Below are 26,956 nucleotides of genomic sequence, written 5' to 3' on the forward strand. Positions count from 1 at the left end.
TAGCTAGCTAGGATTTTTAATATTGGTGAGGTAATATCTTTCTTAGTAAAATGCAGCTATTCTAGCTTTTTCTACAAGCTAGCTGACAGCAGATTTGAGGAAAAATAACATTTGATCCTATTTAGAAAATGGATTTCTGTTAAGAAAACATGTATTTCATTATACCCCAAAATATTTGTTCTGCATTAAAATGGCCTAGAGGAGTGTCCCAGTTCGACACTAACAGGATGTCCCAGTTCGACAGTAACAGGATGTCCCAGTTCGACAGTAACAGGGTGTCCCAGTTCGACAGTAACAGGATGTCCCAGTTCGACAGTAACAGGATGTCCCAGTTCGACAGTAACAGGGTGTCCCAGTTCGACAGTAACAGGGTGTCCCAGTTCGACACTAACAGGATGTCCCAGTTCGACAGTAACAGCGTGTTCCAGTTCGACAGTAACAGGATGTCCCAGTTCGACAGTAACAGGGTGTCCCAGTTCGACAGTAACAGGATGTCCCAGTTCGACAGTAACAGGATGTCCCAGTTCGACAGTAACAGGGTGTCCCAGTTCGACAGTAACAGGGTGTCCCAGTTCGACACTAACAGGATGTCCCAGTTCGACAGTAACAGCGTGTTCCAGTTCGACAGTAACAGGGTGTCCCAGTTTGACAGTAACAGGGTGTCCCAGTTCGACAGTAACAGGGTTTCCCAGTTTGACAGTAGGTGATTGGCATACTGGGACACCTGTCAAAATGTCAATATTCTCAAAAGGCGAGAGTAGTAAGAAATCACTTTAGTCATTTTGTTTACAATTACATCTCATTACAAAATATGTGATGAGACACTGAATATCTTTTTTTCGTTTTTTTATAACCTTTTCATTATTTACCTCAGAACACTATGTCATTTTACTTACCAGTACGACTCTAGAGACGTGTCGTTAGACGGGAGGCCACGCCCATAACGATGACATCATACCAATTGAAGCCATTTTTTATCATCACATACTTCCTCACAAACACACAGGCATTGATTGGTGGTTATGTTATTGTATACATTTAAATATATCCATTACAAAGCTTAAGTGTCCCACTTTGCCAGCTGTCCCACTTAACCAATACTCACGCCATTATTTGGTCTCCAGTCTATAGGCTACCGTAAAACCATCTAGGCTACTACTCTTTCGACCGTAGACTACAGAATTCATGTTAAGTTCATTTGATGGAGCGTTGGTGGAGCACTGAAGGGCCGCGTCTCTCCAACAGCACCTTAGAGAGACGTGCTGGGCATGGACAACATAAATATTTTGCGCCAATGCCTTTGGCAAAGTGGGCACTGGTTATCATTGGGCGGCATCAACACTCACCTAAATAGCCCTCATGCCACTGTGTGAGAGAAGTTATCATTGTTTTTTGGCCAGAATAATGTGAGTTGTTGGAGGTGTGTCTTGGTCAGTTTAGCATGGAAAATGCTGCCCTCGTCAAACTACCGCTCTAGGCTGTTGCCTAATGAGGGGCCTGCCGTGGGGCTTAGTCATATAATTGCATTAAGAATCCCATTGAATTCAATAGCATCTCTGTGGGCCTAGTCATATAATTACATATAGAATCCCTTTTAATTCAATAGCATCTCTGTGAGTCATGAAGATTTGTCATTTGACTTTATAAATCTATTGCCTTTTATTGTGGCATAAACACAACCAGTCATGATGTTTTCATCTGATTGTAAAACAATCACTTCAAATGTCTGCTTTACTAGGCTACCCACACACGTTCACCCACTAGCAACATATTTCCAGCCTTCGAACAGTGGTGACATCTGTTACACAAAACACCAAATAGTGTCATGACATTTGGTGATTGTCATTAGACCAATATTTATGCCTCCACTGCTGTCTGTGCAAGTCTTGGTGTAAGCCACTTATCTCTGCCTTGGCAAAATGTCAGTGTTCCCGTCGAAACAAATGGCATTTTTGAGCATAGGCTATATCTATGCTCATTTTTCATGACTCTGACATGCAGTAATGATACAAAAATTATGGTGTAATAGCCTAATGTTTTCTTTATTGTGATAGGCTCATGTTTTGCCTTACTTTCACCCCTGATGGTAGCTGACATTGTTTGTAAAATTCACTATGTGAAAAATGAATGGTGGAAAGACGATTGGAACCATTTCCGTGTTTGACCGCTAGGTTTAATGGGTTTAATGACGTGCCCACTGTGGGGGACAATTCCCTTTTCTGCAAATTGACATTTATTTTGTTCTCTAGCTTACTACCATGCAGTAGGTGGCGGCATGCACATTCAAATTGTGTCAACGCCTTTATACCATAGAATAAGAGAAGTAGAACGCGGAAGTTTACGTTCCTGATAGTGTCCTGTCAACAATTGACGATAATTAATCTTAGCTATTGTACAACTTTTACAGGTGAGTGTATGATCTGTTGAGCTATTTATGAGTGTAAATAAACCCCGACTCCCATTGCAAATCCTCAGTGAAAGTCAAATTGGTGGAATGACGTCCACCAAGGGCAGATAACTAGCTACCATAAGTTACTCTTAGCTAGCTTGTGTTACCAGCAGAGAGTAAAAGGCGAAGCATATACCACCACCTTTTGTTAAAAGATAGTTAATTAGCTAACCTAATATGTACTCTAAAGGAGCCTACCCTTACTCTTAAGGTCCAAGCACATGGTATTTTTAGAAGTAGACTGGCTCTGGCAGCCAAAACAGCCAAATACTCCATCAAAAAGTGAATCGATTCTCTATTGCGATACGGTTCTAGAAACATAAAGCCATCTACTTTCATATGACATCAAAAATTATTTCATAAATACAAAATGTACACTGTTGTAACCGGCTTTATCAGAGTTGCAGCCGACAGTATTTTTCAGTTACAACACGTTTCAGGCGGCCTTCTTCCGTTACACACAGGTGCTAGGAGCATGCTAATTAGCACAGGTGGTCCCTCTGTCTTCTGCAAACACGTGCAGTAACATGGAAATATGGCTGTGTGGGAATCCTAACCCTAAAAGGTGTATCAAAAACTACCCCGTACTGAACATGCCTTAGTCCAATGATGCCTTAGTCCAATGACTCTTATGTGTAATTGAATGGAACTGAGAGTCATGATCAAGGGCTAGCCTGATGCTACCTAGTAGAACCCATGCAGTCTGATTTCACCTCAGAGTAAATACTAGATATACGTTAGGGTAACAATTGGCTAAATGTCTCTTTGGGTAGTAAGTCATTAAAGTTAACTCAACCTGTGATGAGAAAAGTTGTAATTTTAACAACTTGCTATAGGTAGCTAGCTAGTAAGCTATGACTTTAGAAAACAACCCTTCACTGTATCTGCCTCTTATGACTAAACCACCTACAGATCCACCTACCACATGGGCCTACTATGGCTGAACCCAAGCTCCATGGAGTCCCCAGGTTCTGGCTGTGGTGTTCCATCCCAGAGAAGCTCACAGAGGGATCCAGAGATGGTCTCAGTGAAGCTGGAGGACTGCAGTCAACCACTGGAAGTCAATGTGATAGGGGAAGAGGTAGAAGTTAAAGAAGAAGAAAAGGTGGTGGAGGAGAAGAGATAAGTCAGAGAGGAGTGGAAGAGGTGCAGAACAGTGAAGTGGCTGCACCAGATCTAGAGGAAGAGGAGGAAGAAGTAGATAGTATCACTAACCCAGGTAAGTTCAGTTGTGGAGTACGGAGAGAAGTTGGTGCCCTGGCGCCCACTGGGGATTCCAAAACGATGATTATGCTTGAATCAACAAGTATTTTAAAGCCCCCTTTAATGCTCTTACTGTTCCTGAAAGTGTTGTCACGATAGCAGAATGTTGACTCCGATACCAGGTTCAGTATCACAATACTCAATACCAAAACTATACCACAGCAATTTTGTTGCTGTTTACAAAGTTACAGAATGGCAATTAATCCAGACGGAATGCTCTTTTCAATCATTGGGCATCTTTTGAGTTAAATATCATTACATTTTAAATGTTTCACATCAGTTTTTCAGAGACAGCTATTTATGCATTAATGCATTAACCTTATTAGACAATCAATTTGACTTTGTTTCTACCGAATGAATGAAATTGTATTTTTGTGTTAAATCGCCAATTGGCAACCCATCCCTAATTGACACACAAACAAACATTACAATAATTCACTATGGTAATTAAATTATATTTATTCCGGCGTTCTCTGCATTGCACGTCACAGAGTGAATATAAAATATATATAAAATAAACATCAATACATAATAGTAAATAAGATTATCCAAACAATAATTACATCCATAGAGCAGTAAAATAATATACACACACATACATACAGTTGAAGTCGGAACTTTACATACACTTAGGTTGGAGTCATTAAAACTTGTTTTTCAACCACTCCACAAATGTCTTGTTAACAAACTATAGTTTTTGCAAGTTGGTTAGGACATCTACTTTGTGCATGACACAAGTCATTTTTCCAACAATTGTTTACAGACAGATTATTTCACTTATAATTCACTGTATCACAATTCCAGTGGGTCAGAAGTTTACATACACTAAGTTGACTGTGCCTTTAAACAGCTTGGAAAATTCCAGAAAATGATGTCATGGCTTTAGAAGCTTCTGTTAGGCTAATTGACATCATTTGAGTCAATTGGAGGTGTACCTGTGGATGTATTTCAAGGCCTACCTTCAAACTCAGTGCCTCTTTGCTTGACATCATGGAAAAATCAAAAGAAATCAGCCAAGACCTCAGGAAAAAAAACTGTAGACCTCCACAAGTCTAGCTCATCCTTGGGCGCAATTTCCAAACGCCTGATGGTTGCATGTTCATCTGTACAAACAATAGTACGCAAGTATAAACACCATGGGACCACGCAGCCGTCATAGCGCTCAGGAAGGAGACGCGTTCTGTCTCCTAGAGATGAACGTACTTTGGTGCGAGAAGTGCAAATCAATCCCAGAACAACAGTAAAGGACCCTGTGAAGATTCTGGAGGAAACTAGTACAAAAGTATCTATATCCACAGTAAAACGAGTCCTATATCGACATAACCTGGAAGGCCGCTCAGCAAGGAAGAAGCCGCTGCTCCAAAACCGCCATAAAAAAGCCAGACTACGGTTTGCATCTGCACATGGCGACAAAGATCATACTTTTTGGAGAAATGTCCTCTGGTATGATGACACAAAAATAGAACTGTTTGGCCACAATGACCATCATTATGTTTGGGGTTGAAAGGGGGAGCTTGCAAGCCAAAGAACACCATCCCAACCGTGAAACACGGGGGTGGCAGCATCATGTTGTGGGGGTGCTTTGCTGCAGGAGGGACTGGTGCACTTCACAAAATAGATGGCATCATGACGAGGGAAATTATGTGGATATATTGAAGAAACATCTCAAGACATCAGTCAGGAAGTTAAAGCTTGGTCGCAAATGGACAATGACCCCAAGCATACTTCCAAAGTTGTGGCAAAATGGCTTAAGGACAACAAAGTCAAGGTATTGGAGTGGCCATCACAAAGCCCTGACCTCAATCCCATAGACAATTTGTGGGCAGAACTGAAAAAGCGTGTGCGAGCAAGGAGGCCTACGAACCTGACTCAGTAACACCAGCTCTGTCAGGAGGAATGGGCCAACATTCTCCCAACTTATTGTGGGAAGCTTGTGGAAGGCTACCCAAAACGTTTGACCCAAGTTAAACAATTTAAAGACAATGCTACAAAATACTAATTCATTAGGTGAAGGATCATGGTTGGGCACAGCTCACGAGACTGCTTCACTATGAGAAGGATCATGGTTGGGGACAGCTCATGAGACTGCTTCACTATGAGAAGGATCATGGTTGGGGACAGCTCATGAGACTGCTTCACTATGAGAAGGATCATGGTTGGGGACAGCTCATGAGACTGCTTCACTATGAGAAGGATCATGGTTGGGGGCAGCACTTCAAGGTCCGAATCATTGTTTACTTGCTAGACCACTGCCTTTCCTAGAGGGTAATAGCAAGCACTTTTTAGCGTCCCAAAACCTGCTGTGTGCAGGATTGTTCACAAGAAGGCCATCGACTCCAGAAGATGAGGTCATCGTGCAGGATTCGGGAAGTTGGTGAGAAATCCAGTGTTAAACCAGGCAGTATGGGGGATTTTTTTTTGCGTGTGTTGTGCGTCTCGGAGTGGTGAGCACAATCAATGTGGGCTTGGGGGGAGGCCGTGTGTGTGTGTGTGTCTGGGCCATTGTGGGCTTGAGGGAGGCCGTTGTGTGTGTGTGTGTCTGGGCCATTGTGGGCTTGAGGGAGGCCGTTGTGTGTGTGTGTGTGTGTCTGGGCCATTGTGGGCTTGAGGGAGGCCGTTGTGTGTGTGTGTCTGGGCCATTGTGGGCTTGAGGGAGGCCGTTGTGTGTGTGTGTGTGTGTGTGTGTGTGTGTGTGTGTGTGTGTGTGTGTCTGGGCCATTGTGGGCTTGAGGGAGGCCGTTGTGGGCTTGATGGAGGCCGTTGTCTAGTCCTGTGTGTGTCTGGGGCACGGTAGGCTTGAGGGAGGCCGTTGTCTAGTCCTGTGGGTGTCTGGGGCACGGTAGGCTTGAGGGAGGCCGTTGTCTAGTCCTGTGGGTGTCTGGGGCACGGTAGGCTTGAGGGAGGCCGTTGTCTTGTCCTGTGGGTGTCTGGGCCATGGTGGGCTTGAGGGAGGCCGTTGTCTAGTCCTGTGTGTGTCCTTGGACATGCACCTGCATTATGAATGTATGTCTGTACTATTTTTGTATCATTGCCATGGTTTGGCCGCCAATATAATCTATGCCCTGTATGTGCCAAGAAGGGGGGGAGAAACCAAGTAAAGATGGGCATAGACAGACTAGAAGTAAGATTAGGAAACAATAGTGTCAGAATACCACCTACATGATACCAAAAGATGTGGATCATGTACATAAAGAGGAGTGACTATGTATGTTGTGTCAGACTGAAACTGTACATAAAGAGATCCGAGTCTGGGACCGGCAGTTGCTCCATGGACCAGCTCGGCTTGATACTTAGTAATAAAGTCTATATTGAATTCACAAGCTCCGGTGCCTGAAATATTTTTTAAATAAGTATTTCCAAGACAGCAGTCAGGGTCATCGATGGTTACCACATATGGATCAAGCCACCAATACTGGACAAGTGCAATTAGTCCTGCAATTACAAGCAGGACTACTGCAATTACAAGCAGGACTACTCCATCCAGATGCAGGTGAGGTACTTGGGTCATTATATTACCACAATTAAAATGATTTTACAATATTGAACCTATTTGGTCAGAATTCACATATTAAACCTGTATATACAGTCGCTAGTGAAAGTCTACACACCTCTTGCCCAGTATTCACATTAAGCTGCCTTCATATTAAAAACATTAAGGACACATGCTCTTTCCATGAAAGACTGACTAGGTGAAAGCTATGATCCCTTGTTTATGTCACCTGTTAAATCCACTTCAATCAGTGTAGGTGAAGGGGAGGAGACAGGTTAAATAAGGATTTTTAAGCCTTGAGACAATTGAGACATGGATTGTGTATGTGTGCCATTCAGAGGGTGAATGGGTAAGACAATGTTTAAGTACTTTTGAATGGGGTATGGTAGTAGGTGCCAGGCGCACTGGTTTGAGTCAAGAACTGCAACGATGCTGGGTATTTCCTGCTCAAGTTTCCCATGTGTATCAAGAATGGTCCACCACCCAAAGGACATCCAGCCAACTTGACATAACTGGGCTTATATTTGTATTTATTATGGATCACCATTAGTTCCTGCCAAAGCAGCAGCTACTCTTCCTGGGGTCCAGCAAAATAAGGCAGTTATATAAGATAAAAACATTGCATTTCACAACACACTAAGTGTGTGCCCTCGGGCCACTACTCTACTAAACGACTTCAGGCTGCATGTATTTCTGACACCCAGTTTTGGAATATGGCCATGTTAGGAGAAGGTCACTGGCAGGGGGTAATCATTTTGAGTACTTGTTTGTCCAAAGATCTGTACAGCTTGCTGAAAAACACAACAGCTCCCCATTTGATCCAAGTGTTTCTCCTTGTGAATGTATTAGATTAATATTACATTTAGCCCTCCATTGACTTCACACTGCATGCTGAAAGGTGAAGACCACATACCAGTACTGTAGACCACAGAGAGATCTGATACAGGCCAGCACATTATTTTGACCTTATTAGTTAGCCAGACGGTCCTCACATTGCTGACACCATAATAGATTTACAGCAAGATATGTGACCTGGAAAATAAGATCTGAATTAACTGAGCCAAGATTAGATGTTTTTTGGATCCATGCCACAAGCATGTCCATATTTACATTTTTACTGGCTGTGACATTTTAATGGATTGATTTATGTAAAAATAAATGCTGACATAAGCTAAGCCGCTGGGGTGTCTCAGCCAAACTGCTGTCTGTGGTGATACACTAATTTGCGAGCACAGACTTGAGTCGTTTAAAGCACCCTTAAAATGTATTGGATCAAGAGTTACTATCCGATCCTTCCAAGACCCTGCTAAAATATGTAAAATCAAGACCCTGCTAAAATAAGTCATATGTAGAATAACAGTTTTATTTTGGGGGCCTTTCAGAGTTGTAAAAGTATCTATATTATTATTTTGGGGGGGATTTAATTTCTGGTTAAAAAAAAATAATCACTAGAAATTCAGCAAAAAATTTGTTTAATTTAGGAATTTCCAATTATTAAACGAAAAAAAGATGTGATCATGTCCCAATGTAATCAAGGTATGAAATTGTGATTAGTTGTGATCAGTTTGCAGCTGAATCTATTTGGCTACCCCTGAAGGCCCTTCCCTCCACACCAGGGGTATTGATTAGTTGTATTATTTTGCTAAACATTTAGTCAACCGGGAGGGGACCTACCTTAAAGGAATACTTAGCGATTTTGGAAATTAAGACCTTTATCTACTTCCCTAGAGCTAAATGATCTCGTGGATACCATTTTTTTTTTTTTTATGTCTGCATGCAGTTTGAAGGAAGTTGCTAACTAGCATTAGCGCAATGACTTGAAGTCTATGGTGTATCTGCGCTAATGCTAGTTAGCATTGGCTTACAAAACAACCTCTAACTTCCTTCATACTGGACACAGAAACATAACAATGGTATCCATGAGTTAATCTGACTCTGGGGAAGTAGATAAAGAGCATCATTGCCAAAATCCCGAAGTATCCCTTTTAATTTGTCCAATAGAAATTCTTGTTGATGCAAATCGTTTTCATTTGGAGTAAACGGTTTCAGTTGCAAAACGTTTTGCAACAGACCAAACGTATTGCAACTGAATTCGACTAATGAAAAAACCTATGTTATTTCTCCCTAATCACCTCTCTGCCTTTTTCACCCCTTTCATTTCCCATATAAGCAGTATGCTATTACCTGAGTAGTAGTTCATGCTTGATGAGGCCATGAGGTGACCTGATTCCTTCCTTACTTACTTTGTGCGTGACATGAGAAAGAAGTTAGTTACATTTGACATTTTAGTCATTTAGCAGACGCTCTTATCCAGAGCGACTCACAGGAGCAATTAGGGTTAAGTGCCTTGCTCAAGGGCACATTAGATTTTTTTTCACCTATGCTTGGGGATACGAACCAGCTAACTACTGGCCCAATGTTCTTAACCACTAGGCTACCTGCCATCCCTAAGTTCCTTTCTAATATTATAAATGTGCATTTGGAAAATATTCAGACCCCTTCCCTTTTTACACATTTTGTTCCGTTACAGCCTTATTCTAAAATAGATCTTTTTTAAGTCCTCATTCTACACACAATACCTCGTAACGACAAAGCGAAAACTGCTTTTTAGAAATGTTTGCAAATGTATTAAAAATCTAAAACAGATACCTTATTTACATACTGTTAGTATTCAGACCCATTGCTATGAGACTTGAAATTGAGCTCAGGTGCATCCTGTTTCCATCGATCATCCTTGAGATGTTTCTACAACTTGATTGGAGTCCACCTGTGGTAAATTCAATTGATTGGACATTATTTGGAAAGGCACACAACTGTTTATATAAGGTCCCACAGTTGACAGTGCATGTCAGAGCGAAAACCAAGCCACGAGGTCGAAGGATATGTCAGTAGAGCTCCGAGACAGGATTGTGTCGAGGCTCAGATCTGGGGAGGGTACCAAAACAATGTCTGCAGCATTGAAGGTCCCCAAGAACACAGTAGCCTCCATCATTCTTAAATGGAAGAAGATTGGAACCACCAAGACTCTTCCTAGAGCTGGCTGCCCTGCCAAACTGAGCATTCGGGGGAGAAGGGCCTTGGTCAGGAAGATGACCAAGAACCCGCGCTCCAGAGTTCCTCTGTGGAGATGGGAGAAGCTTCCAAAAGGACACCCATCTCTGCAGCTCTCAGGGCTTTATGGTAGAGTGGCCAGATGGAAGCCACTCCGCAGTAAAAGGCACAAGTGTTGTAGGTTATTGTTCTGATGAAAGGTGAATGTCTGTTGGAACAGACTGAACCAGAATTTCGTCTAGGATTTTGCCTGTGCTTAGCTCTATACTATTTATTTTCATTTAAAAAAACTCCCTAGTCCTTGCCGATGACACGCATACCCACAACATGATGAAGCCACCACCATGCTTGGAAATATGAGGCGTGGTACTCAGTGTTGTGTTGTTGGATTTGCCCCAAACATAGCGCTTCGTATTCAGGACATAGAAATTAACTATGTTATGTTTTTTGCGGTTTTACTTCAGTGCTTTATCGCAAACAGGATGCATGTTTTTGAATATTTTTTATTCTGTACAGGCTTCCTTTTCAATCTTACATTAGGTTAGTATTGAGTAACTAAAATGTTGATCCATCATTTCTCCAATCACAGCCATTAAACTCAACTGTTTTAAAGTCACCATTGGCCTCAGTGAAAATCGCTGAGTGGTTTCTTTTTTCTCCGGCAACTGAGTTAGGAAGGACGCCTGTATCTTTATAGTGACTGGGTGTATTGCTACACCATCCAAAGTGTAATCAATAACTTCACCATGCTCAAAGGGATATTCAATGTCTGTTATACATTTCTTTTTTACACATTTACCAATAGGTGCCCTTCTTTGTGAGGCACTGGAAAACCTCCCTGGTATTTGTGGTTGAATCTGTTTGAAATTCACTGCTCGACTGAGGGACCTTACAGATTATTGTAGGTGTGGGGTACAGAGATGTAGTCATTCAAAAATCATGTTAAACACCATTATTGCACACAGAGTCCATGCAAATTATTATGTGACTTGTTAAGCACATTTTTACTGCTGAACTTTTTTTAGGCTTGCTGTAAAGGGGTTGAAAACTTGACTCAAACCATTTCAGCTTTTAATTTTTTATTAATTTTAAAAAAGTGTAACAATTTCACTTTGACATTATGGGCTATTGTGTGTAGGCCAGTGACACACAATCTCAATTGAATCCAGGCTGTAACAACAATGTGGGGGAACATCAAGGGGTCTGAATACTTTCTGAATGGACTGGACCATTCATAACCAGCAGTCTATGGTCTAGCTAGCGGTATACTCACCACCACTGGGGACCAACAAACTCCAACCACTGGGCATGCAAAGCACAGGCTGTGCATCCTACTGAAAGCATGCATTACATGGTCTATCCGTATAGGGCTTGTAAGTTTCAAACGGCCATGATCCTTTGAACGCGTTGGGGGCGATGAAACAACAGAGCCCCATTCAATGAAGGGAAGCGAAGTGGGCGGAGGGACGATTTGCACTTGGAGATTGGCAAAAGGGGGCATGATTTGTTGACATAATTGTAATCCAAACCCAACCTTCATTTACTTGTTGTGACGCACTGAAGTTCCAAATTCCATTTTAAAACGAGACTGACTTTATGACCATAATTATCCTATTTACAATTTGTAGTCAATTGTGACACTAGACTAAATGTTTTTGACTTATATCGATGCCACAGGCTGTTTTCAAAGGAATTTGTTTTTTAGGGGAAGTTGCTCTTTTTAAAGCCCCTTCCAATGCTCTGTTCCTGATTCTAACCCCGTATCTGTCCATATTCCCACAGGAGAGAGCTCCAACCCAGGTTCAGACGGTGAGCACAGTTCCACAGCATCAGGAAACCATAAACAACACAGACATAGGAACATAAGACAGAAACATCACCACTGCATGGCCTGCTTCACTAGTGTCTATGAGCCACAGGACTTGAAGACACACTTGTAGGCCCCAACCCTGCTCAGATTGCAGAGACAGTTTTATTTATCCAATTTACCTTAAATCACCCCAACAGACTCTCAAAAAAAGAAAACTTACCCCTGTGGTCAATGTGGGAATAGCAAATTAAAGATGCACCAAGTAACTCAAAGGGAATGAGTTGTACTACTGCTCTTTTTGTGGGAAGAGTTTTCCCTCTTTTACAGACCTTAAATAGATGTCAGCTGATCCACACAGGAAAGAAGCCTTTCCACTGCTCTGTGGGAAGAGTTTCAGTCAGTTACACCATCTAAAGACACCAGCTCACTCACACATGGAAGAAACCTTTCCACTGCTCAGAGTGTGGGAAGGGTTTCTGTTGGTCATAAAAAAATGACACACTGGTTAGTATTTATTTATTTATTTATTTTCACCTTTATTTAACCAGGTAGGTAAGTTGAGAACAAGTTCTCATTTACAACTGCGACCTGACCAAGATAAAGCAAAGTAGTTCGACACGTATAACAACAGAGTTACACATGGAGTAAAACAAACATGCAGTCAATAATACACTAGAAAAATAAGTCTATACAATATGAGCAAATGAGGTGAGATAAGGGAGGTAAAGGCAATAAATAGGCCATGGTGGCGAAGTAAATGCAATATAGCAATTAAAACACTGGAATGGTAGATTTGACATATGAGTGTGCAAAGTAGAAATACTGGGGTGCAAAGGAGTAAAATAAATAAATACAGTAGGGGAAGGGGTAGTTGTTTGGGCTAAATTATAGATGGGCTATGTACAGGTGCAGTAATCTGTGAGCTGCTCTGACAGTTGGTGCTTAAAGCTAGTGAGAGAGATAAGTGTTTCCAATTTCAGAGATTTTTGTAGTTCTATCCAGTCACTGGCAGCAGAGAACTGGAAAGAGAGGCGGCCAAAGGAGTTATTAGCTTTGGGGGCGACAAGTGAGATATACCTGCTGGAACGCGTGCTACGGGTGGATGCGGCTATGGTGACCAGCGAGCAGAGATAAGGTGGGACTTTACCTAGCAGGGTCTTGTAGATGACCTGGAGCCAGTGGGTTTGGCGACGAGTATGAAGCAAGGGCCAGCCAACGAGAACGTACAGGTCGCAGTGGTGGGTCGTATATGGGGCTTCGGTGACAAAACGGATGGCACTGTGATAGACTGCATCCAATTTGTTGAGTAGGGTGTTGGAGGCTATTTTGTAAATGACATCGCCAAAGTCGAGGATCGGTAAGATGGTCAGTTTTACGAGGGTATGTCTGCTGGTTTTGTCGCGTGTCCTTACTCAGCCAAACAACTGACGACAAGGACTATTTTTAAAGGTGAGTTTATGATCTGTTTAACTATTTATGAGCGTGAATATAGAGTAGTGATGTTGTATCACAGGCCTGACACTGGACTGTTGCTTTAGAAGAAAGTCAACTTCAAACCACAGAAGTAAAACACATGTATACGCATGTTAATATGTAAATAGTATTTACCAACCGCAACTGTTGTGTGACAATAGAGCAGGCAGGGGTTCTTGCGTTAACATGAACACTACTTGTCATCAGTACTCATTATTTACTTACCCTACATTATCACTTCAACTCTGGGTAACATGTAATAATTATTTTAGTATCAGGTAAAAACCCTGGATGTCTAACAAATTATGGTACAATAATTCAGATGTTAGTACCACTGCTGCAAACAAAACATCCACACACCAATGCTAACGATGCTAGCTAACTTTGTTAGCTTGCTCTGTGACTGGCATGTCCTGCCATTTTTTATAGAGTTGAACTATTTAATTCTCTAGCGTTTTGGTAGTGGCAGAAGGGAAGAAGTATCAATACTATATACTTTTCAGCTGCCTTATATATTTTGTTTATTGGAAAGCCTTTGAGTTGCTGGCTACATACCTACAGTATCTAACTGGCGGCAGCACAAATATAACGTCACTTCCGTTTTTAGAACGCGGGCGGTAGTTTACAGTCCTGCTGGTTTTTGTCGCGTGTCCTTTCTCAGCCAAACAACTGACGACAAGGACTATTTTTAAAGGTGAGTTTATGATCTGTTTAACTATTTATGAACGTGAATAAGGTCTGGCTTCCATTATCAATCGTCAGTGAAAACCTCATTGGAAGGTTAACCGCTACTGAGGGCCAACAACCTATCTACTGTTAGCTAGCTTTGTTTACTAGCAGTGATGAAGAGGAGCAACAGTCCTGAACTATTTTCCACCACCTAAGGTTTAGCGATAATTTACTTCTGGGTAACCGAGATTAGCTAGAAGTAGACATTAAAACAAAATGTCTCGTTACTTCAATATCCTCAATGTAGACCCACCCAAGTTAGTACTAGCTATACTACTTGCAGTAGCTACGATTTCAAAAATAAAGGACTGTGTGAACTGTATAGGCTAGTTCCGGGGTGTTGCAGCATCGGTCAGAACACATTTAGGAGATGGAGGTTAATAATCCACGTTTAGGGTATTTATAATAAGCACAGTTGCTTATGGGGGAAGAGTTGGAGTTGGGGCTTGTAAGGCCGGTAGGAGGAAAGTGGCGGTCTAGAAGAGAGATTAGAGAAACGCATTAGGAACACATCAACAAAGGTGCATAAATCATGAAGTAATGCCATATGACTAGGCTTAACATATAGTTACATATGTATGAGACTGCCAGGACTAAACACGACAAAAGGAGGGCATTAGCATATCAAACAGGTCATGGTTATACAAAAGGGACATATCATAAGCTATAGCTACAGTGCCTTTAGAAAATATTCATACCCATACGAATGTCAAGTAATAAGGGCTAAATTGAGGATTATGATTATTTGATTTAGCTGAGCCCACTGTGTTAGTGCTGGTATGGAACAAGAGCCTGCACACCATGTGGATGGGCTGTCCAGAACAGGTGTTGCAGGCCTCTGATACAGTGCCTTCTGAACATATTCATACCCCTTGACTTATTCCAGATTTTGTTGTTACAGCCTGAATTCAAAATGGATTACAGATTTTTCTCTCACTCATCTACACACGAAAGTTAGAAAGTGTTTTTAGAAGTTAGCAAATTTATTGAAAATCAAATAGAAATATCTCATTTACATAAGTATTCACAACCCTGATTCAATACATATTATAGTCATCTTTGGCAGTGATTAGAGCTGTGAGTCTTTCTGGGTAAGAGCGTTGCACACCTGGATTGTACAATACTTGCAAACTTCAAGCTCTGGCGAATTGGTTGTTGATCATTGCTAGATAGCCATTTTCAAGTCTTGCCATATATTGTCAGGCTGATTTAAGTCAAAACTGTAACTTGGCTACTTAGGAACATTCAATGTCGTCTTGGTAAGCAATTCCAGTGTATATTTGACCTTGTGTTGTAAGTTATTGTCCTGATGAAAGGTGAACGTCTGTTGGAACAGACTGAACCAGGTTTTTGTCCAGGATTTTGCCTGTGCTTAGCTCTATTCCATTTATTTTCATCCTAAAAACTCCCTAGTCCTTGCTGATGACATGCATAGCCACATGAAGCCACCACCATGCTTGGAAATGAGGCGTGGTACTCAGTGTTGTTGTTGGATTTGCCCCAAACATAACGCTTCGTATTCAGGACATAACGTTAATTTCTTTGTTACATTTTAAAAAAAATTTACTTCAGTGCTTTACTGCAAACAGGATGCATGTTTTTGAATATCTTTTTACTCTGTACAGGCTTCCTTTTCACTCTTTCATTAGGTTAGTATTGTAGAGTAACTACAATGTTGATCCATCCTCATATTTCTCCAATCATAGCCATTAAACTCCTTAATTGTTTTAGTCACCATTGGCCTCGGTGAAATCGCTGAGTGGTTTCTTTTTTCTCCGGCAACTGAGTTAAGAAGGACGCCTGTATCTTTGTAGTGACTGGGTGTATTGATACACAATCCAAAGTGTAATCAATAACTTCACCATACTCAAAGGGATATTCAATGTCTGTTATAAATGTTTTACACATTTACCAATAGGTGCCCTTCTTTGCGAGGCACTGGAAAACCTCCCTGGTATTTGTGGTTGAATCTGTTTGAAATTCACTGCTCGACTGAGGGACCTTACAGATTATTGTAGGTGTGGGGTACAGAGATGAGGTAGTCATTCAAAAATCATGTTAAACACCATTATTGCACATGGAGAGAGTCCATGCAAATTAATGTGACTTGTTAAGCACATTTTTACTCCTTGACTTTTTTTTGTTGACTTGCTGTAAAGGGGTTGAATACTTATTGACTCAAGACATTTGATTTTAATTTTGTATTAATTTAAAATGTCTAACATAATTCCACGTTAACATTATGGGCTATTGTGTGTAGGCCAGTGACAATCTCAATTAAATCCAGGCTGTAACAACAAAATGTGGGAAAACATCAAGGGGTGTGAATACTTTCTGAAGGCACTGTACATGCTTAATACTTACTATAGCGACAGGGCAGCAATACAGATTCTTAATACTTCTACACCGTAATATAGGGCTGGGCGATATGACGATATATATCGTGTGACGATAGAAAAACGTTATTTATTTCCTTGTGTCGCAAATCACACTCTTTACGGCAATATTTGTCGTCAATTGGACGACGCATTGCGTGCCGTGTAAAGGAAATTTGCAACACAAACAAACACGGAGGAGAGTGAAAGTGAAACGGAGCTCGTCCCTAAAAGAGGGGCTACTTCGGTCGCATGGACGTGGTTTGGGTATGAAAAAGAGCCAGAAAACCGTCCTCTGCGAAATATGCCGCAGGCCGGTCCCAACAACCGGCTCAAACACCACTAACCTCTTTTACCACCTACTCAAGAATCATGTGAAACAGTGCGGAGAGAGTCTACGGATGAGGCCCAAAAAAGTACAGTCGAGTGCTCAAAACAACCCCAACTCAGACGTTGGAAGAGGCTTTTGCCCACGGCACACCATCTGGCAAAGAATCACGAAGATGGAAGGAGATAACAACTGCAGTTACAACTAACATCTGCAAAGACATGGCCCCAATTTACACGTCGAGAAACGGGGGTTTCATGACTGGTGTTAACACTCGACCCAAGGTACCAAATTGATATGTGACAAGTATTAATACCAAAATAACATGCAAAACAGGCAAGCCCCCCCCCAAAATATTTTTATTTTAGGCCTGTTTTTTGGTAGTGTTTTTTAATTTTTTTTATACATTAATATTTCGTTACATGCTTAACTGAAGTTGCTAAGGTTCTAAGTAAAAGGATAAATAATCAAATATGAGTAAGTACCTTTTGAGTTTAATTCAAAATGTAATAAATAGGCCTTTACATGTGGTCATTTTATATAAACTATTTAATTAAATGTACAGAATGTGATATGAAATGACCTATATCGGGATGAGATTATGGCCATAATCGCCCAGCCCTACCACTTTATAATAAAGGCACTTACATCATGTCACACACAGGTTAGGATAGAGCCACCCCGTGTCATCTACAAAGGTAAAGGTAGCATGCTACTTATGTTGGAGACCAGAGGTGATTAGAGTGGAAACAGGTGTGGAGGGAATGTGTGTGGCCTGAGGTAAAAGGCAGGTGATTAGAGAGTGGGGAAAGGGGGATACCTAGTCAGTTGTACAGCTGAATCAGAGAGGTGCGGGGGCTGCCTTAATCGACCTCCACGTCTTTGGCGCCCGGGGAACAGGGGGTTAACTGCCTTGCTCAGGGGCAGAACGACAGATTTTTACCTTGTCATCTTGGGGATTCGATCCAGCAAGCTTTTGGTTACTGGCCCAACGCTGCAACCAAGGGGCGTGGCCTGAGGTAAAAGGCAGAGGAGAGGTGATTAGAGAGTGGGAACAGGTGTGGAGGGAAGGGGCGTGGCCTGAGGTAAAAGGCAGAGGAGAGGTGATTAGAGAGTGGGAACAGGTGTGGAGGGAAGGGGCGTGGCCTGAGGTAAAAGGCAGAGGAGAGGTGATTAGAGAGTGGGAACAGGTGTGGAGGGAAGGGGCGTGGCCTGAGGTAAAAGGCAGAGGAGAGGTGATTAGAGAGTGGGAACAGGTGTGGAGGGAAGGGGCGTGGCCTGAGGTAAAAGGCAGAGGAGAGGTGATTAGAGAGTGGGAACAGGTGTGGAGGGAAGGGGCGTGGCCTGAGGTAATTGAGCAATTGTAAGGCCCTATAAAATATGCATTGCGGAGAACATGGACAAAATCCAGACATTAAAACATAATGTAAAAAATATAAAACGTATTGAACTTAATAGAACGTTCATTAATTTGCCCAAGTTATGAGACTAAATGCATTAGTGATTCATATTTTCATGCAACTTTCTGAAATGTCACAGCAATGCCCGTCTGTCTGTCTGTGTGTGGGCTGAGTGAGTGCCTATCGGCTATGCCTTAGGGCTGACCCCATTTAGTCAACTGGTCCATTGTTTGGCTGTTGGTCGTCCGATATTTCTTTAGTAAAAAAAAATAATTCATGGTGTCACCTTTCTGATTGGCTCGTGTCTGAGTGGACTGATCCAATGTGGAAGCCGTGAGGATGGTACAGTCCATCAGTCTAAGACGTGCTACTGTAATTGTGTATGGTTATATTGTCGGAACAACACTAATAAAACATTTTTTTAATGACATGCACTTTCTCTCATGTTGGATAACGGTCGCTGTCCGCGGGTCTGAAACAATCAATGCGCTGTTGAATTGGCGCCTTTTCCTAGACCATGTTGCTATGTGCATAATAGCAAAGTTATCCAGCATATAGGTGTTGAGAACGATGCGGTGGAGTTAGGAGACAAGGAAAGAGGAAACCCCAACTTAATTAGGTCTATAATCAATAGCCTAACTGTTAAGCTTGGGGCGGCAGGTAGCCTAGTGGTTAGAGCATTGTGCCAGTAACCGAAAGGTTGCGAGATCGAATCCCCGAGCTGACAAGGTAAACACCTGTCATTCTGCCCCTGAACAAGGCAGTTAACCCACTGTTCCTAGGCCATCATTGATAATAAGAATTTACCTAGTAAAATAAATCATCCATATATCTCCAGAAATAAGACAGATTCTGTTGCCTGTCTGAGTGTTTGTTTAATAGCCTAAAGCATGTAAACCGTTCAATTCCGGAAATTGCTTTCACAAATTAATGCAATGCTTTATAGTCTTTGCTGTAATAAAGGCTTTACAAAAAAAACGTTACAACAGACACTCTGGTATGCTTATCATTTATTTGCTGTTGTTTACATTGTTCCAAACGGTCAGAAAAAGTATATTGTAATCTATCAGCACCTGTTTGGCACATATAATATGCTTGTAGTGCTTGCTCCTTTACCTTCTTTTTCTAGATCTCCAGTATTTTCCACAACTAGTCACATTTATTCCACACATCTGACTTCCCCTTTACCTCCTGAGCAACCTGTAAACATTCCCTCGTTTCGAGTTAATTTGTCACGTCCTCTGCATCCATTTTGCTGTCAAATGTTGCTGTCACGGTATTTGTTATAATCAATGTATTATTGTGATTATGATATGCTATAGGTCAGCTCCTATTGGTTACATGCATGAGATGCTTACAGCTTGAGGGAATAAGGAATGTTTTTGCTAAACAAATTAGGGATTTTGGTAACAGAACTTTTCAGTCAGAAATGGCTTTAATTATGTTGCAGCTTCAGCAACACGGACGGGGCGATAAACACCTACCTGGCAGAGTGATATCATGATTATTTACATCAATCCAGTGGCCATTTGTTTTGCAAACTGCAATTACATCATTGCTACAGAAACATTGGTAACCAAGCAACGGTTTGTTGCTGGTGCGCACTAAAGTGTAACTACACCCAAAAATCTAAATTTCTTCTATTTTTCCCAGACCTCAAAAGTGGTTTAAGCATTGTCCAATTTAGTTTTTCTAGTAACCTTTACACTCAGAATGACAGATTGGGGCACTGATAAAGCTACATTGGAACCCAGTGGCTGTACATTAACATGCTATACATGATGTCAGAGCTCAGACTCTGTGCTTCACAGCGCTGTATGGGTTTTGACTGACAGCCATTCTGAACTTGAGCATCGTGCGCGACAAGTTGCCCCCATCTCTCCCGCTAATTGAGTAACTTTTGCAAATGTTTTGCTGTCTTGAGAGGGAAATGCTGTAAATTTTAAGAGGACTCAATGTATTTTGAAAGATGAGACATTGAGGGACTAATAAATACTAGTTATGTTGGCAATAGAACAAGCTTGACCCAGATTGCCATTTATAATGGGCCGTGTTTGGATGGCGTAAACAACAGTAATTGTGTGATGGCGGGGATGCAGGATTATGTTCAAAACAACTACAAGTGTGCTTGCTCTAGTTCCTCAGCGGCACAGCTAGGAGAGCAACTATGAAGGTTATTATGATTATTAAGACTCTTCTTTGAGTCATTCAAGTTCATTGAAGTTACTTAAGAACTGTGAACACTTTGGAGAGGTGTGTGTCCACTTGGAGACTCCAGTTAGTCCTCTCACTCAAACCCTTGTCATTTTTTTTGTCTTATGTTGCACCTACCCCACATATTACAGGAATATTCTTATCATGTTACTGAATGTATCCAGAGTATTTTCAGATTTTGTTATCAACAAATGTGTCAAAATAAATGTAAAATGTACATAAAATCAACAGTGTAATGTTTGGATATAGTCTTGTCAGGTCAACTGTTGTGTCCTCAACTTAAGTCTAATCATTTTACCATAATCTCCAAAGTGTTCCCTTTCAGTTGCTACCATGCATATGCATTTAATATGCTGTTAATATTTTTTTATGTAAGAAACATTTCAGTTTAGCCCTATCAATATAGGCCAATTCCCACAAGTGTAAAGGGTTAAAAACTGATTTAGAGAGCGAAAAACAGAAACCTGGAAAAACAAAATGGAATTTGTGAAAAACAAAACCGGGAACCAAATTTAAACATATTTTTATTTATAAAAAAATGTAAACGTTTATTTATTTTTCATTTTTAATAGGGCTCTACAACTAGCAGTCCTGTAGGAGTGCCATGATCGTTTACAACACTTTTGAATGAACAAAAATATAAAACTAAATACTGAGGAGGGAGAAGGGGGGGGGGGGTGCTGAGGTATATTTCTGTCTGTAATAAAGCCCTTTTGTGGGGAAAACTCATTCTGATTGGCTAGGCCTGACATTGAAATTGTTGCGTTTTATATTTTTGTTCAGTGTAGATTCAGCTAGCTATGTGCAACTCACCCTCCACTGTATCTGCCTCTTATGACTAAACCACCTACAGATCCACCTACCTACTAACCTGCCATGGCTGAACCCAAGTCCATGGAGTCCCGGGTTCTGGCTGTGGCCTTCCAGCCCAGAGAAGTTCACAGCAGGGTCCAGAGATGGTGTCAGTGAAGCTGGAAGACTGCAGTCAAACACTGGAACTCAATGTGATTGTCAAAGAGGAAGAAGAGGAGACAGAAATCCAAGAAGAGGTGGAGGAGAGAGCAGTCAAAGAAGAAGTGGAGGAGAGAGCAGTCAAAGAAGAAGTGGAGGAAAGAGCAGTCAAAGAAGAAGAGGTGGAGGAAAGAGCAGTCAAAGAAGAAGAGGTGGAGAACAGGGAAGTGTCTGCTCCAGATCTAGAGGAAGAGGAGGAAGTAGATAGTATCACTGACCCAGGTAAGTTCAGGTGTGGAGTACGGAGAGGTTGGTGGCCACAGGGGATTCTAAAACCCTATTATTGTGCTTCTACTTGTATCAACAAGTATTTTAAAGCCCCCTTCAATGCTCTGTTTCTGATTCTAAAGGCCTTTTCACACCAACTGCGTTACATATTCTGGAAAAATATGGATTCTGATTTTGACACACAAAACCGTCAGAGTTGGGGTCAATTCAGGAATCACACTGAAATTCCAATTCTCTTCAATGCTTTTCCATGAGGAGATGTTGGAATTGGACTTAGAATTTGGTTTACTTTCTGAATTAAAACGGAATTGACCCCAAACCTTAAAACCATTCACAAGTCTGATGCGTTTTTCCCCACACTTTAATTAAATATTTGTTCAACGTCACAAACGCTGCTGAAGAGAGGAAGGACTGCGTAATGAGAGAAATAATATTGGGGGTTGGCAATTCCACCATAACAAAATTGTCCTGAGACTTTTCACTTAAAATACACTGCTCAAAAGAATAAAGGGAACACTTAAACAACACATCCTAGATCTGAATGAAAGAAATAATCTTACTAAATACTTTTTTCTTTACATAGTTGAATGTGCTGACAACAAAATCACACAAAAATAATCAATGGAAATCCAATTTATCAACCCATGGAGGTCTGGATTTGGAGTCATACTCAAAATTAAAGTGGAAAACTACACTACAGGCTGATCCAACTTTGATGTAATGTCCTTAAAACAAGTCAAAATGAGGCTCAGTAGTGTGTGTGGCCTCCACGTGCCTGTATGACCTCCCTACAACGCCTGGGCATGCTCCTGATGAGGTGGCGGATGGTCTCCTGAGGGATCTCCTCCCAGACCTGGACTACAGCATCCGCCAACTTCTGGACAGTCTGTGGAGCAACGTGGCGTTGGTGGATGGAGCGAGACATGATGTCCCAGATGTGCTCAATTGGATACAGGTCTGGGGAATGGGCGGGCCAGTCCATAGCATCAATGCCTTCCTCTTGCAGGAACTGCTGACATACTCCAGCCACATGAGGTCTAGCATTGTCTTGCATTAGGAGGAACCCAGGGCCAACCGCACCAGCATATGGTCTCACAAGGGGTCTGAGGATCTCATCTCGGTACCTAATGGCAGTCAGGCTACCTCTGGCGAGCACATGGAGGGCTGTGCGGCCCCCCCAAAGAATTGCCACCCCACACCATGACTGACCCACCGCCAAACCGGTCATGCTGGAGGATTTTGCAGGCAGCAGAACGTTCTCCACGGCGTCTCCAGACTCTGTCACGTCTGTCACGTGCTCAGTGTGAACCTGCTTTCATCTGTGAAGAGCACAGGGCACCAGTGGCGAATTTGCCAATCTTGGTGTTCTCTGGCAAATGCCAAACGTCCTGCACGGTGTTGGGCTGTAAGCACAAACCCCACCTGTGGACGTCGGGCCCTCATACCACCCTCATGGAGTCTGTTTCTGACCGTTTGAGCAGACACATGCACATTTGTGGCCTGCTGGAGGTCATTTTGCAGGGCTCTGGCAGTGCTCCTCCTGCTCCTCCTTGCACAAAGGCGGAGGTAGCGGTCCTGCTGCTGGGTTGTTGCCCTCCTACGGCCTCCTCCACGTCTCCTGATGTACTGGCCTGTCTCCTGGTAGCGCCTCCATGCTCTGGACACTACGCTGACAGACACAGCAAACCTTCTTGCCACAGCTCGCATTGATGTGCCATCCTGGATGAGCTGCACTACCTGAGCCACTTGTGTGGGTTGTAGACTCCGTCTCATGCTACCACTAGTGTGAAAGCACCGCCAGCATTCAAAAGTGACCAAAACATCAGCCAGGAAGCATAGGAACTGAGAAGTGGGCTGTGGTTACCACCTGCAGAACCACTGCTTTATTGGGGGTGTCTTGCTTATTGCCTATAATTTCCACCTGTTTGTCTATTCCATTTGCACAACAGCATGTGAAATTTATTGTCAATCAGTGTTGCTTCCTAAGTGGACAGTTTGATTTCACAGAAGTGTGATTGACTTGGAGTTACATTGTGTTGTTTAAGTGTTCCCTTTATTTTTTTGAGCAGTATATATGCCAAACAAAAACCATTGATTTTCAAGAGTTAACAAACCATACAACTCTATGCACAAGGACTACTTTTAACAATTTCCTCTGAATATTTTTACAAAGATACATTTACTGGAAGAACTGTGCAGATGCAAAGTTTGGAAACAGGTTGCGTCCACGTTTTCCCAAAACTCTTAAATATCTGCTCTGAATTTAGATTCAACCAATATCTGTAGAAATCATGGGGTCTCAGCTATGACATGACACATTGACTTTGAAAAAATCTCTTTTGGTTATTGAAGTGGATTTACACCTGGTAACGGAATTGTGGTAATGGAATTTCATCATGGATTCCTGATCTGTACTACACAGAAATGATGGAGATCATTTGGATATGAATGTCATTCTCTTCATGGTGATGTACCCTAAATAGGTACACAAAGGTGTATATATATGCAATATCCTACTTTGGGCATTATTCTACACTGGCTAGCTATTATTTTAATGAGCTCTGCCTCCAAACAACCAAATTTGGTTGGTCCGGTCTGGACCAAATCTGAACGAATCATAAACGTCTACTGTACTTAACTCTATTGTACTGAACTATACTCTACTGTGCTGTCCAAACCTGTGAACCCAATTGTGTTTTGTGACTACTATGATTATCCATTGTAGCCAATTTACAATTACGTTAACGATTTTTCCGAAATTCTGTTACTGATTTTGGTTATTTCGAGTTCTAAACACTTTACTGATATCAATTTCCTTTGAATCATTAAAACACAAATTTTATTGAGTTCTACCTTTTACTTTTTATTTCTGTGAACTTTCATTATCCTCATGAGGGAGAGAAATTAGACAATATCTTCAAGATATGTAATTCTGTTACCAGAAACCCACAAAGACACAAGGCAATGTTTCTTAAACTTATGGAAGGCCGGGAAGTTGGTCCTAATCTAAATAGAAGTGCTAATATTAGTTGGCGTCTTTACTTCATTATTGTGTTCTGATGTGTTTCTGATGCCGTAAGACTTTTTCTAGTAAATGTTTTCTAAGACCCCTTTAACATCTCTTTGACCAGAAATCAAAGTCTTTGCTTATTTCACATTTTTAGGATGGAAAATGTTTAAAATGTATATATGCCTTAATTTCTTAAATATAGACCACTTTTCATTTGACATTTAATTTCACATGCTCCTATGAACTTCACATGTTGGTGCTCATGGGTCCTTTTACATGGAAATGGCCTGGTGCTCATGGGTCTGAATAAATTATTGATATTTCGCAATTGGTGTGAAAGGCATCATAAACATGACATGCTCGTATTTTTCTTTTTGGTCTGAATTATTTGGACAAAAATTGGACTTGGTGAGAATAAGGCCTTAACCCCATATTTGTTCATATTCCCACAGGAGAGAGCTCCAACCCAGGTTCAGACAGTGAGCCCAGTTCCACAGCATCAGGAAACAATAAACAACACAGACAGAGGAACTCAAGACAGAAACATCACCACTGCATGGACTGCTTCACTAGTTTCTATGAGCCAGAGGAGTTAAGAAGGCACACTTGTAGGCCCCGCTCCTGCTCAGATTGCAGAGGCAGTTTTATTTGTCCAACTCACCTCAAATCAAAACCGACAAAAAAAAGAAAGACGCACCCATGTGGGCAATGTGGAAAGAGTTTTCAGACCCCAAGCAAACTAAAAATACACCAGCGAACTCACACGGGGGAGCAACCTTTCCATTGCTCTGTTTGTGGGAAGAGTTTCTCTCTTTCACAGAACTTAAATCGACACCAAATAACTCACACAGGAAAGAAGCCTTTCCTCTGCTCTCAGTGTGGGAAGAGTTTCAGTCATTCATCAACTCTGAAGACACACCAGCTAATTCATACAGGAGAGAAGCATCACCACTGCTCTCAGTGTGGGAAGGGTTTCAGTCGGGCAGGAGACCTAACAAGACACCAGTTTACTCACACAGGAAATAAGCTTTTCCACTGCTCTCAGTGTGGGAATGGTTTCAGTCGAGTAGCAGCCCTGAAGGTACACCAGCAAACTCACACCGGAGAGAAGCCTTACCACTGCTCTGTTTGTGGGATGAGTTTTTCCCTTTTACAGACCCTAAATAGACACCAGCTTACGCACACAAGAGAGAAGCCTAATCACTGCTCTGAGTATGGGAAAGGTTTCGGTCACTCATCAAATCTGACGACATACCTGTTAAAGTGAGTTCTGTTGCATTTTATTATGGGAATAGGACTTGCCCCCCAAATAGGACAGGGGTTATGGCATTAACGTCCACTCAACTTGTCTCTGGTCATCTGGATCACTGCTCAGCGTTTACCTAACCTATTGTTTTACCACTTCAATCCTGGGTAACCCTGGTAACATCTTATAAACCTTGAGTATCATGTAATAAACACTGGATGTCTGTTAATAAATGATGGTAATCATGGGTATAATAGGTAGATATTTGTGAAGGAAGAATGGTTGACAACCTTTTAACTTGGGTGTCATGTTATAAACACTGTAGCTATATTATGAAATAAAAATGTTAGTGGCGAAAGTAGAGGATTCCAAGTCATGTTTTGGAGTTTGAGTATTGTATATTGAAATAATGCTCATGGGTCACCTTGACATTATGGGGTATTGTGTGTAGATTGATGAGGAAAATAAATAGTTTAATTCATTTTAGAATAAGGCTATAACAAAATGTGGAAAAAGTCAAGGGATCTGAATACTTTCTGAATGCACTGTACAGTGGTATTTGGGCTTCATTTTTCAAGATTTTGTTTTCAATCACATGATTTTTGTAAGTTATGCAGTCGACATGTAATCAGTCGCAAGTCTGACACATTTTATAACCATAATGCAACACACTTTGAAAGGTGCTGACCAAGGATGACTTGGACAAAAGGGATCTGCTTGATCTTGCCTAGTGACTGGAGTAAGGAACGTGTGCACATGCATGCAATTTGAATGCATTTCAATGAATGGGAATGTAGCTACTGCATATGGCGATCGGCAACTCATACCCTGGCGCCTCTCCTGAGGTTTTGATGCAGTTTTAACAAATTTTGGATTTAA

The 26,956-nt window shown here is 41.6% G+C and overlaps 1 protein-coding gene across 4 annotated transcripts; it reads left to right on the forward strand.

Annotated features, from left to right (window-relative positions):
- The first annotated feature begins 2,304 nt into the window (after positions 1–2,304).
- Positions 2,305–26,435, forward strand: LOC106564166 (zinc finger protein 239). Of its 4 annotated transcripts, XM_045690697.1 has the most exons (5): positions 2,305–2,407; positions 3,362–3,668; positions 12,036–12,062; positions 21,436–21,815; positions 25,284–26,435. In XM_045690697.1, the coding sequence occupies exons 4-5, from the start codon at positions 21,539–21,541 to the stop codon at positions 26,096–26,098; spliced, it is 1,092 nt and encodes a 363-aa protein (XP_045546653.1). In that variant the 5' UTR covers positions 2,305–2,407; positions 3,362–3,668; positions 12,036–12,062; positions 21,436–21,538; the 3' UTR covers positions 26,099–26,435. The 4 variants fall into 4 exon arrangements, with proteins under 4 accessions (XP_045546653.1, XP_013985666.2, XP_013985667.2 ...); XM_014130191.2 differs by lacking the exon at positions 12,036–12,062; XM_014130192.2 differs by lacking the exons at positions 2,305–2,407; positions 3,362–3,668; positions 12,036–12,062 and adding an exon at positions 14,123–14,230.
- The last annotated feature ends 521 nt before the right edge of the window (positions 26,436–26,956 follow it).

This window comes from Salmo salar, chromosome ssa12 (genome assembly GCF_905237065.1).
Source record: "Salmo salar chromosome ssa12, Ssal_v3.1, whole genome shotgun sequence".
Taxonomy (NCBI): domain Eukaryota; kingdom Metazoa; phylum Chordata; class Actinopteri; order Salmoniformes; family Salmonidae; genus Salmo; species Salmo salar.

Coding starts and splice junctions, on each gene's coding strand:
- LOC106564166 (XM_045690697.1), top strand. CDS start 21,539: ATGGTGTCAGTGAAGCTGGAAGACTGCAGTCAAACACTGGAACTCAAT. Junction 21,816..25,283: donor AGATAGTATCACTGACCCAG/GTAAGTTCAGGT, acceptor ATATTCCCACAG/GAGAGAGCTCCAACCCAGGT.